The sequence below is a fragment of the Arachis ipaensis genome, chromosome B06 (assembly GCF_000816755.2).
Source record: "Arachis ipaensis cultivar K30076 chromosome B06, Araip1.1, whole genome shotgun sequence".
NCBI lineage: Eukaryota > Viridiplantae > Streptophyta > Magnoliopsida > Fabales > Fabaceae > Arachis > Arachis ipaensis.
In genome coordinates, this window is record NC_029790.2 from 93613538 (window position 1) to 93625576 (window position 12039).

Below are 12039 nucleotides of genomic sequence, written 5' to 3' on the forward strand. Positions count from 1 at the left end.
GATAGTCTACTTTTTGTTCATGAATGGCAGTACATTTTTAAAATGCCCTGCCTTGCTTTGTTTATCTATGCTAACAGTGTCCCTGTCAATTGCATAATAATTTGGCGGTTGAAACACTTTTTCTTTAGAACTGTTTCTCTGTAATACAAATTCATGATTCATGATTCAAAATAATATAGCGCACCAAATACGTTAAAGCTTGCTGAGTGTTTTGATTTTGATATTACATCAAATTACAAAAAAGATAAAAAAAATACCAGGAGGATCATTATTGTATACTCGAGTAGGGACAATTATTATCATCAATATGGAACAACTTGACAACGTAAACGTGACACGATTGGTTAAGGTTTTGATTATTGAAAAAATGAGAGGAAGGAAGCATAAAAAGTGGAAAAGGAGCTGTGGGTGGCGGTGCAATAACGCCATAATAAAATGGCAAAATCATAATTAACAAGTTCTTTTATTTGCGAACGGAGAGTTGGGCTTGGGTTCCCTCCACATCTATCCGAAACAAAATTCCCTCCTTCCCTCGTTTTCTCCAAACGCACATTTCTTCACTTTCTCTCTCTAAAACCTCCCATCTCTTTTCTCTCTGTAAAAACCCTGCAACCCCCATTCCCCCACTCTCGAAACCCTAATCCTTGGTGATCTTTCACCTGATTCATCTAAGTTCTAACCCTTTCGATTTCGCTGCACAATTCTGAACTTAATTTGTGGTTGCTGGAGTTGCGATCATCTCCGTTTCAGCACCATGTCCGCCGCCGCCGGAGCTTCTAAACTCCATGAGTCGCCGCCGACGGAAGCTTCCGGCATCCCGAACCGGCCGCCGCCGAAGCGTCACCTCGCCTTCGCTTCGACCAAGCCGCCGTTTGCTCCGCTGGACGACTACCGCAGCTTCTCCGGTCCCCACTGTCGGAAAGCCTCCGATCAAGAACAGGAAGCCGTCGTTGTTCGTTCTCCAGTGCGTATTCTTCAATCTCTTTTGTTTTGGGGGTCTGCAATTCAGTTTTGGTTTGTTTGATAATTGGGGTTTCTGATTTTTTAATTATTATTTTAATTTATCTGTGATTGCTTAATTTCCCCTCTATTTTTAGTTGAATCGGAGTGGTTAACGTGCATATGGTTTTGATTTGTTCTCACCTGAGTGGAATCTCACTTTTTCATTTTTGTACGGAAAATAGTCGAAATTATTTCTTAATCTGGGGACCCGAACTCGAAGTAGTCAATGTTAGGGTCTCAGTGCCAGTCTCAGTTGTCGCATTCTCTATTTCCTTGAAGTCAACGTTGGTCTTTGTACCATAGCTTAGTTCATTCTGTGCAGTAGTTTTGTGGGGAGGAGGAAGTTTGTTGATAGAGAATGAATTTAGCATCTTCATTTACTATTACCTTTTCGAGGTAATAGGTTACTACTAGGTCTTTGCTTGGGCAGAGGCAGACCAAGGGATTGTGCATTCGTGTTTTTACAACCATAAAAGTTTGCTCTATTTAACTGATAAGGTTTTGCTTGTGCAGTTCTTTCGAGTTTTTTGTGACATTCTTCATTTTTTTTTTCTGATAATTGCTTGGCACTTGACAGTGCTCATGGACTTTTTCTTTATGGTTTAGTATTGGATGATGAATTGCTCTTGCATATATTTGACTAGTTTCCCCTTTATTTTCTGTGGATATGATGTGTTGCTAGTGTTATTATGGTGTTATTTGTACTTCATAAAGTACAGAACTATAGGTTTGTTGCCCTTGTTTGATTGTTAAATTATTTTCCGTTGTCATGACTGCATGTGACTTTGTGTATATCATTGATTGTTCCTTCTCTGCATTGCTCTCATATCATTTCTGGAACCTGCCGGTATTACTAGTACATGAAGCGCAAGAGTGGAGGAGTACAGGAGCAAAGTAATAGTCCTGGATATGCTAATACAGTTAATAGTCCTCTCCAAACCCCTGGATCTACAAAAGGAGGGAGAACATATAATAAGTCAAGGGCTTCTAAGGAAGGTAGATCCGTTCCACAAGCACCCATCTTAGAGGCTGGTGAGAAAGCTTCCGTTGTTTAGTTGTTTTCATGTTATATTGTTGCCAAGTTCTTCATTCCATTTGTGAAGTTTCCAGTGCTTAGGTGCAAACTTATGTCCAAATTCTGATAAGCTTCTTCCTCGTAGTACTTTTGTTCATTATACATTGAGTTTAATTACAAAGTTTCTGTTGGCATGCAGGATCCCCATCTCTTACTCCTAGCAGCTGCCGCTATGACAGTTCCTTAGGTAATTTTCAAAGCAATCATAATCAACAAGCTCTTTACATCTCTCTTTATTGCCTGATATAGCTACTGGAATTCTTTGCATAAGAGAGTAATTACAAGATTGTACCACAACTTCACAGGTCTCTTGACAAAAAAATTTGTCAATTTGCTCAAGCATGCAGAGGGTGGCAATCTTGACCTAAATAAAGCAGCAGAAACTTTGGAGGTGTTTGTTTAAAAGTTATGACGAAATACCTGACATATATTCTAACATCTATCATAAGTGAATTTAAAATTTTCCCTTTTATTTTGTTTTTCTTTCTATAGGTGCAAAAGAGAAGGATATATGACATAACTAACGTTCTGGAAGGAATTGGTCTTATAGAGAAGAAGATCAAGAACAGAATACATTGGAAGTAATATATGTGCTACATTTTGAATTTTGTATATATTATATGTAACTTGTCTTTACCTTTATTGAGTATAAATGATTAGATCACAATTCTTCAATTTTTGTGGAATAACTAATGTAGGGGGATTGATTGTTCTACATCTGGTGGGATAGATGATGATGTCTCTATGCTGAAGGTATGTGATGTGGGTGTAGTTTTCCTTTATGGTACACACATGGAACAATTGTAGTTGAACAATCATTGCATGACCTTTTTGACAAGGATCATTGTTTCCATCTATAATAGACACTAACACAGGATTCAAAATTACATGATCCAAACTTATGTATGTCAAACGCTACATTTGCCATGATTATAGTGTGGAATTATTGAATATGATTGGAATGATATAATAGCGTGTTAGAGAATATTTAAGTTATTCCAAGTCTTGTGGCTTTGTCTTGCAGGAAGATGTTGAGAAACTTTCCTTGGAGGAGCACCAATTAGATGATCAAATAAGGTTATATGGTTATTGTTCTTTTTTGCTTTTGGATAAATCGAAGGTTCTATTATAAAACTGTTCCTAAACTGTTTTCTTAACCGTTGGCAGGGAAATGCAAGAAAGGCTGAGGATTTTAAGTGAAGATGAAAACAATAAGAAGTAAGCTTTCTGCATAAGGTTAAAGACAATCTTTGTCACTTATCCTAGATTTTTACTAATTTTCAATAACTATAGGATGCTTTTCGTGACTGAAGATGATATCAAGTCCTTACCTGAATTCCAGGTATGTTTTCCATGCATTAAATAACTACCTTATTTAGTGTTAATTTGTTACTATGATCAGGCTGTATTCTCCATTTCATTCTGTGTATTATTAAAACAATTTTTTGTTACAACTCCTCTGTGCATATCTGCAAGCAGAATGAAACTCTCATAGCAATTAAAGCTCCACATGGAACCACACTGGAAGTCCCTGAACCTGAGGAAGTAAGTTTAGGACATATATTGATGTAAGGTTCATGATTATTTTAATTGGCGTTTCTATTGCATGACGGAGAATCGTTGCTTTTATATCCATTAGGCTGTTGACTACCCACAGAGGAGATATAGGGTCATTCTTAGAAGCACAATGGGTCCCATTGATGTCTTCCTTATCAGGTATTATTTCCTTGGACAGTATTATTTAATCTTGCTCCTCTTTTTCCCTTATGCTGCTCTTTTAGAAATTACAAGATGGTTCATATTTCCCATCTGATACGGAATATTCTGATAATTAATCTGTTTTCTGTTTAATATATATGATTAATTGATAATGCATTTTCCGACATTAAGTCATTGGAATTTCTGATCTGTTTTGCAGTCAATTTGAGGAGAAATTCGAAGAGATGAGCTTTCCACTTGCTTCAAGTTCAGGGTCCAACGAACATCAAGCAGCAGAACTGCTTCCTGTTGAATGCAATGATAAAGCCCCTGAACCTCCAGCTCAACTCTCATCTAATACCTGCTCTGATCTGAACACTGTACAAGAATTTGCTGGAGGCATGATGAAAATTGTTCCTTCAGCCGCTGATGTAAGTATACAAGTTTTTTAATCATGCATTGTAAAAACTTATGTCTAGTGTGCAACAGTTGCATGTATTTCTAATGACATTTCAGTCCCATTTGTACTCAATCCTCAAGGTAGTAACTGACATAATTATAGATCTAACCAGTACCATGCTGAGTACTAACTAACAATACTCCCAGGGAAGGGAAAATCATAATATTTTCTAACAGCTTTGACTTGTGGAAGTGTTCGCGTTAAGACTTGCTGTCAAATACAGATCTAACCCTGAACTTAAAACTCAGTCTCACTCTTATTACCCTAACTCATCTTATGTGAGAATCCCCTTCTAAACAAACCTACGTTAAATATTTCCTGTTGCAGTGATCAATAATCTTAAGAGTATACAACTTTTCAGAGTCTTTTAACTGCATCTAATGTTTAGATAAGCAGAAAAGTGACACTAACATCATATCATTGGTTGCAGACCGATGCAGATTACTGGCTTCTATCAGATGTTGAAGCTAGCATAACAGACATGTGGAAAACAGATTGTATCCATCTTTTCAAACTTTTCATGTCTTTTCTTTTGTTTGTCTTCCTCTGCCTTTCATCGAAGTAGCATAGTAAATTTAATTCCTTAACTCCAATAAAACAGCTAGTGTAGATTGGGATGGTGTGGACATGCTTAATTCTGACTTTGTACTCATCTCGAGGCCACAGACTCCATCATCTGGGTTTGCCGAAGCACCATCAGCAGTAGCCAGCATCCCGCATAGGTGATCATGGATTTGCTTAATTAATAGTGCTTGATTGAAAGGTATGGTTAGACGGCAGCCATTGCAAATTGGGGGGAAACGGCTTCATTATAGTTAATTATATCCTTGTAAATGTTTGGGCTACTTTCAGTGGCTATTGAATGTTGAGCAGGGTTTGTTTTCTCAGTGTATTTACATCACTAACCACATGCTATGAGTAAACTAATTAGAGTAGGTGCACCCTGTTGGAGTATGATTTCGATTGGGAGCTAGAGCTGTTGCTTCAGTTATTATCAAAATGTTTCTACCATATGAAACTAATAAACTGAACGAGGTAGAATTAATTTCCGTTATCTCATCTTTTATGTTATCCGTTTTTGAAATTTTTGGCATCATGGGTCCCCGGTGTTGAAGATCTGAGCAGATATGTAGATGCTGATATTGCAAACAAGCTCCATGTACTGATAATTAGGGTAGAGGATCACCTAGTTCTTAAACATTCCGTTTATGTTCTTTGTAAACAAACATTTTGGTGAATAATGTAGTTTCACCGGCTGTTCTTGCAGTTCTCTTTTCATCCTTCTCTAATTTCTAAATGGATTGAATCATTTTTGATATGTTGATGTGCAAGGATGCATCCACAGGGAAGTTTTAAATTTTAATTAATCAACTGAGGATGAGATGAAACAGTTATTCATTCTTTAGGTTCAAATAGATTTAAGCGAAGAAGATTAAGTTTCAATCTGCGGTCCTGATTTTGATTGAAAGGTACGTGCTGGTGATTGTTGATGACTTAATGTAGCTCTTACAATTTATTATATCTACTATTTTACCTTTCTTTTTAGGGCATTATAACTGGATGAGAAATTTCATTGTAAATTTGTAAGGTAATTTTCAATTGGAGGATAAAAACTAAAAGTAGGGGGTCAACTTTATCCAAAAATATTGAGTTTAACCCGTGTATATGCCCAGCCAAACATACCTTCTAAATAAGGCTAAATGATGCCGCCAAATGCTATGATTTTATGGTACAATGTATTCTCTTGTCGGGGTACGACTTAATCAATTTGTTAACTTACTAAATTGAGCTTGAGCTTATGATATGCATTGGTAGCGTGAATACTTTTTTCTGGCCTTCAATAATTTTTTCTAAACCTTGATTTTTAATTCTGTGATATTGATTAATTTTTCCTTTATCAATGATTTCTCTTGTGAGTTAACGGAGTATGCTTGTGTGACATGTTAATCAATTAATCTGTTAAATGTCAACTAAGAGTGACTGATTTTTTTGTTGGGATCTTATTGTTGTAATTTTTTATTTTTTTTTTACTTATAAAAATTGAAAAAAGGATATACACATTAATAAAAAGGCTAATGAATTTTAATATGGAAAAAATAGTTGAGTAATCCCCGAAAATGGAGCTTATTGGTGTATTTACAGGTGGGTGGACGTTGTAGAGATTGCAGAACAGCACGTAAGTAACGTGCTGACTCAGCACGCAACATGCGTGATTAACACGTGGCATTAATCTATGCAACATGCACCTTGCGTGATTGACATGTGGCAGATGTTGATCGGATCATTTTGCAACACGAAATTTGCAAGGTGAGCCCTCAGTCTATAAAAATCAGAGCTCGTTACTATTTTACTGCATTACAAGAGAGGAGGTCAGCCCTCTACAAGGTGTTTTTCTTTGCTGTGTCATGGAGGGCACTGCAAATATAGTGGTTTACCACAATGGTGAGGTTATATGTAATACATATGAGGGTGTGAGCTTTGCTTATGAGAGTACATATTCGTTTGTGGTTCGGTGCATTGTAACGTTTTTGCGGAACTACAGTACGGGCTCTGTCAGAGCATAAAGAGTGATATTTTAAAGAGGGTGAGCAACATTCTCTATTGGAGTCTAGTTGTGGTATTTGGCGGATTGGTACAGTTTGAGGTTATGCCAATCGTTGACGAAACAAGTATTCAGCAAATGTTTCATATTCACCAGCAAACTCAGGTGCAACATCCAAGGATTGAGTTGTATGTTGAGTTTAAACATATAACAGTGGATGAAGTTCAAAATGACCCAGACGTGCAAGATGACAGAACTGAAGCATACAAAGGAATGAACAATGATAGCGACGAGGAGTTCGAAGCAACTTATGAAGCCGGTGACGAGGACGAGGATGACAATGGGGAGGTGAGGCAGTCGCGGAAACTTCAGTGGTTCCACCCGCAGTTAGTCAACCGATGGACGTTTCACCTTTTATGCGTAGCTTGGATCTTGATGCCATGCATGCACCAAAGTTTCCAGAATATGCGAACATAGGTACGTGAGCTATGGGTAATATGTTTCCTTAATTTTGTAATGACGGATCAATGAGTGACAACTTATTATTGTTATAGGAGTTGCTGACCCTGATGATGTAGAGTTTCGGATCGGAATGGAGTATGGTTCTAAAAAATCAGTCATTGTGGCAATTTGGAGTTACACTATCTCCAGAGGAGTCGATTACGTTGTTCACGAATCCGAGCCACAAATGTTCTATGAATGCAAGACTTATGGACGTGGTTGCGATTGGCTTATCCGAGCCAGCTCGATACAGAAGAAAGCTTGCTGGGAGATTCAGAGATACAATGGAAGGCACACGTATTCCATGGGAATGATCTCACAGGATCACTCCAAGTTGGACTCGGACTGGGAGATTCGGAGATAAAACCGACTGTTGCGGCAGTTCCCCCATTGCTGAATCAGATCTTCGAGTATCGTACTCCAATCATGGCACTATACTCCTCGAAGAGTGTAACAATGCTGGTCAAGAGGGATGTTCTGTGCCGGCAGAGGGGCGGATTGTGCATACCCGTATTAGCGGATCACTCGGTCAACCGGATGCCATTCAACACACTCGAACAAAACCAACGGCCCTACCGTGTCACACACATCAAGGTGGTGGTGTAACTCAGCCGGGATGATGATGCCGAGATATGGCCGAAACATAAACTGCAAAACGTTGCATGGGCTAAGATAGATTATCAATACCGTTAATTATTCTTAATAACTTAAGACTGACCTCTTTCATGTAGTCTATGTCGTGCCTAACAGACGCCGCTTTCCTCGATGTCCACGCATTGTATCGTGGACGATTACTCCACCTGCAATACACAACGTTATCACAGAGTTTAAATTCCGTCTTGCCAGTAAAACATAAATAAAACACAAGACAAACTACAATAAACTATCTACTATTACGGCGTTACCTGCGTGCAACCGATATCTTAGCGGGTGCAAGCTGATGTCTCGGAATTGGCGCAAGAAAGGGAATTTGCTCCAACTCCCAAACAAACAACAAATCAAGTGGGCCGTCCATCTCCTTGCAATCGTACCGTAATGCACGGCACAGTGACCTATAAAGATGTGCGAGAGTTGCTGAACCCCAACTGTAAGTGCCGATCTGCTCAAAATTTTGGAGTAGTGGTAGATACCTCGCGTGGGCACACGACGTCGACTTATCTGTGAAGAGGGTAGTTCCCAGCAGACATAAGATGTGACACCTAACATATAGCTGAACAGAATCCCAAGTGTCTAAAGGCTGTGTGTCTCTGATATGGCGAACCCATGACAGCTTTATGTAACTTTTAGATGAACTACTCATGACGGGTTTGCTGCCAAAAATCGCCATACTATGGTTGAACAAGAAGTCCTGATTGCTATCGATCCAACCGGCCACAACCTCTCCATCAATTGATAGGATGAATATGTGTAACATGTCCTCTAGTGTCACTGTAACCTCACCGGCTAGCAATACGAAGGAATTAGTCTCCGGCTTCCACCTTTTCACAAGAGCAGATAGCAAGCCGGAATGCCTGATAAACCCCATTTTTAGGGTTTATCTTGTGCTTAATTTAGTAGATTTTATCCATTATTCTCACACTTATTCATATAATTCGCATGTTTTACATTTTTCCTTCCTAATTTTGTACTATGATTGAAAACATGCTTCTTTGGCCTTAAATTTGCTAATTTTAATCCCCTCCTTATTACCATTCGATGCCGTGATAGGTTTGCTGAGTGTTTTTAAGGTTTATAGGGCAGGAATGGCTTAAAGGATGGAAAGAAAGCATGCAAAAGTGGAAGGAACACAAGAATTTGGAGTTTTGAGAAGCTAGCAGCGACGCGTACGCGTGGGCGACGAGTACGCGTGACCAAATTTTTGTCCAGCGACGCGTACGTATGACGGAGCCTCACGTGCTGTGATGACAAGTCATCTTAGCCTATTTTAACTAGCCTTTTTCTTTTGTTTTTAATTGAATTATGCACTTTCTTGAGCCATAAGCAAGCCAATTGAGTAGATTTTCATGTTTCCCTTGATTGAACCAACCATATATGAATTCATGCCATTTCATGAGGTTTTATGCTATATTTGTTGCATATTGTGAAAGAATGAATATCTCATGATTTTGAGCATAGCTTTGATGAGTTTGGTTGATTAATGATAGGTGAAGAAAGCTTGGAGAAAGGCTGAAGCAAATAGGAATGGCTAGGAGTGAAGAGAGGACAATGGAATAAGTGAAAATTGAACCAGGAAAGCATGAAGTTAGCCCCAACGTTAGCCCCCTAACTTGGAGGCTAACGTTAGGCATGAAGATTACTCCCTGGGCTCCCCACGTTTGAGCCAACGTTAGCCCCCTAACTTGGAGGCTAACGCTTTAATTTTCTTTGTTTTGAATCTTGGGTTGAGAATTGAAGAAATTCTGTTTCAATCTCACCTTGAGAATTCTCTCTGTTTACTTGTCAGCATAATTTCAGTGAATTGTGATTTGAATCAAAACTCTCTTTACTGCTTTCTTCTCTATTTTCTTCTGCAATTATTCTCTGTTGGATCAAGGAAGGAATTGAGATCTAGACTTGGTCTCTAGTCTCATCCAACCCCTGAGATCTTCAACCTCTCATTTAGATTTTGCAATTGAGCCAAGTTGCTCTCTGTTTTGATTTTAAAGTGATTTTCCAAATCTGTTGAACCTGCTGCATCTTTTACTTCTCTGTTTGATTGTCATTTACACTTCCGTGTTTGATTTCATGAATCCCAGTACCTAATTTCCTTTATTCTTCTTGCAATTTAACTTTCCAATTACTTGATCTACTGCTTTCTTTTAATTTCCAGCACCCACTCCCTTTTAACTTCATGCAATTTACATTTCTTGCAATTTAAGATTCTTGCAATTTACATTTCTTGCTCTTTAAGTTTCAATGCAATTTACTTTCTGCACTTTAATTTTCCTTGTCATCTACATTCTGTTGGCTTCAATTGTCACTCAAATCACTCAATGTTAGCTTGACTAAACTAATCACCCACTAAAGTTGCTTGATCCATCAATCCCTATGGGATCGACCTCACTCCCGTGAGTTTTTATTACTTGATGCGACCCGGTGCACTTGCCGGTTAGATTTGTGTGTTTTGGGAGAAATTTATTTTTCACCAAAATACTCATCATGCTGCACGTATCAGAAATCGCTGGAGTGATTTTTGGGCTATTTTTTGCCCAGTTTCAAGCCCGAAAATGAAGATTAGAGGCTGCAGAGTGGAGGAGAATGGGAGGAAATCAATCATTCACACTTTCATTCACATTAGTTAGGTTTTAGATGTAGTTTTCTAGAGAGGGAGGCTCTCTCCTCTCTCTAGGTTTTAGGTTTTGAGGTTTAGCTATTCTCAATTTCAGATTTTTTACCTTGTTTCAATTTAGGTTTCTTCTACTTTTATTTTTCTGTCACTTTAGCTTATCTACTCTACTATTGATTCCTTTATTTTGCTAATTTAGTTTGTGAGTCATGTGTTACTCTCAATTTTCATCAATGCAATTTGTGCTTCATGTTTCTTACTATTCAATTGTTTGGTTATTGTTATTTCTTTGCTTTGGTTAGTCTTAGATTTTACATTCTCTCATTACTTTCCTATGTTTTCACTTTGTGCCTTCCAAGTGTTTGATGAAATGCTTGGGAGGATTTTAAATTAGACTTTTGGTTTTCTTAGCTTAGATTGAGTAATTTGGAGACTCTTGAATTGTCAAAGTCTTTTGTTGGTTGGCGATTGAAAGTTGCTAGTTGGCTTGAGCTTCACTAACTCTAGTCTTTGATTAGGACTTGTGAACTCAAGTTGAACTGCTCACTTGACTTACCTTCAATTGTTAGAGGTTAACTAAGTGAGAGCAATTTGCAATTACCATCATAATTGACAATGACATTGAGGATAGGAATTCCGATTCTCAACCCTTGCTAGGACTTTTCTTAATTGTTAGTTATTTTCTTGTTATTTACATTCCTTGCTTACTAAATTCAAAACCCAAAAAAATACAATCTCATAACCAATAATAAACTACACTTCTCTGTAATTCCTTAAGAGACGACCCAAGGTTTAAATACTTCGGTTAATTTTATTGGGTTTGTATTTGTGAAAACAATTTAACATTGATTGAGGTTTAATTGTCGGTTTAGAATTATACTTGCAACGTGATTATTTTTGTGAAAATCTTTACCGACGATTTTTCCCCATCAATTTTTGGTGGCGTTGCTGGGGATTTGAATTCAGTAACACCCTTGACGCGTGAGCCCTAGTCATTCGCGTCACTGTTCATCCCTTTCCTCTCCAACGTTCCATTTCTCTTCTCCCTCCAAACCCTAAAAAAACCGCCATAGCCTCCCTCAAGCTTCTGCCAACCACCACCACCCTCTCCCTTTTTCTTTATCTTTCGGTCCTCTGTATTAGATATCTAAGGATACTCATTCTAGCTTGTTTGCATCTGCACCGCCACGGGCCGCCGCTACTGCCGCCACTAGGCCGGAAACTCCTTGTTCCACCACTCCTTCCATTCAGTTTTTCCATTTTCTTCTTGTTCATCTTCCCAGGTTCACATTTTTCTTTAATTAAGTTCTGTTTCAGTCATTTACTGCTAGTTAAATTTTGTTTAACTTAATTTAGTTAGAAATGCATGTTAGTAGATTATAGGTGGTTAGGTAGTTAATTGATTTTGTAGTGGATTTAGGTTTGAGTTCTGTTGATTATGCTATCTGGGTGGTTAGTGGATCTCTCTAGGCTTAACTAATGCTGCTGCCTGGTTG

General features: G+C 38.3%; 2 protein-coding genes across 2 annotated transcripts; both read left to right on the top strand.

Moving 5' to 3' along the window:
• Positions 377 to 5513, top strand: LOC107604670 (transcription factor E2FA). The gene is made up of 14 exons (XM_016306308.2): positions 377 to 964; positions 1860 to 2034; positions 2217 to 2264; positions 2383 to 2468; positions 2570 to 2658; positions 2776 to 2830; positions 3102 to 3154; positions 3245 to 3295; positions 3371 to 3419; positions 3557 to 3622; positions 3717 to 3793; positions 3996 to 4206; positions 4666 to 4732; positions 4837 to 5513. Exons 1-14 carry the CDS (start codon positions 755 to 757, stop codon positions 4959 to 4961), a joined length of 1362 nt encoding a protein of 453 aa, XP_016161794.1. The 5' UTR covers positions 377 to 754; the 3' UTR covers positions 4962 to 5513.
• LOC110264060 lies at positions 6340 to 8717 on the top strand. The gene is made up of 2 exons (XM_021105810.1): positions 6340 to 7254; positions 7332 to 8717. Exons 1-2 carry the CDS (start codon positions 7176 to 7178, stop codon positions 7640 to 7642), a joined length of 390 nt encoding a protein of 129 aa, XP_020961469.1. The 5' UTR covers positions 6340 to 7175; the 3' UTR covers positions 7643 to 8717.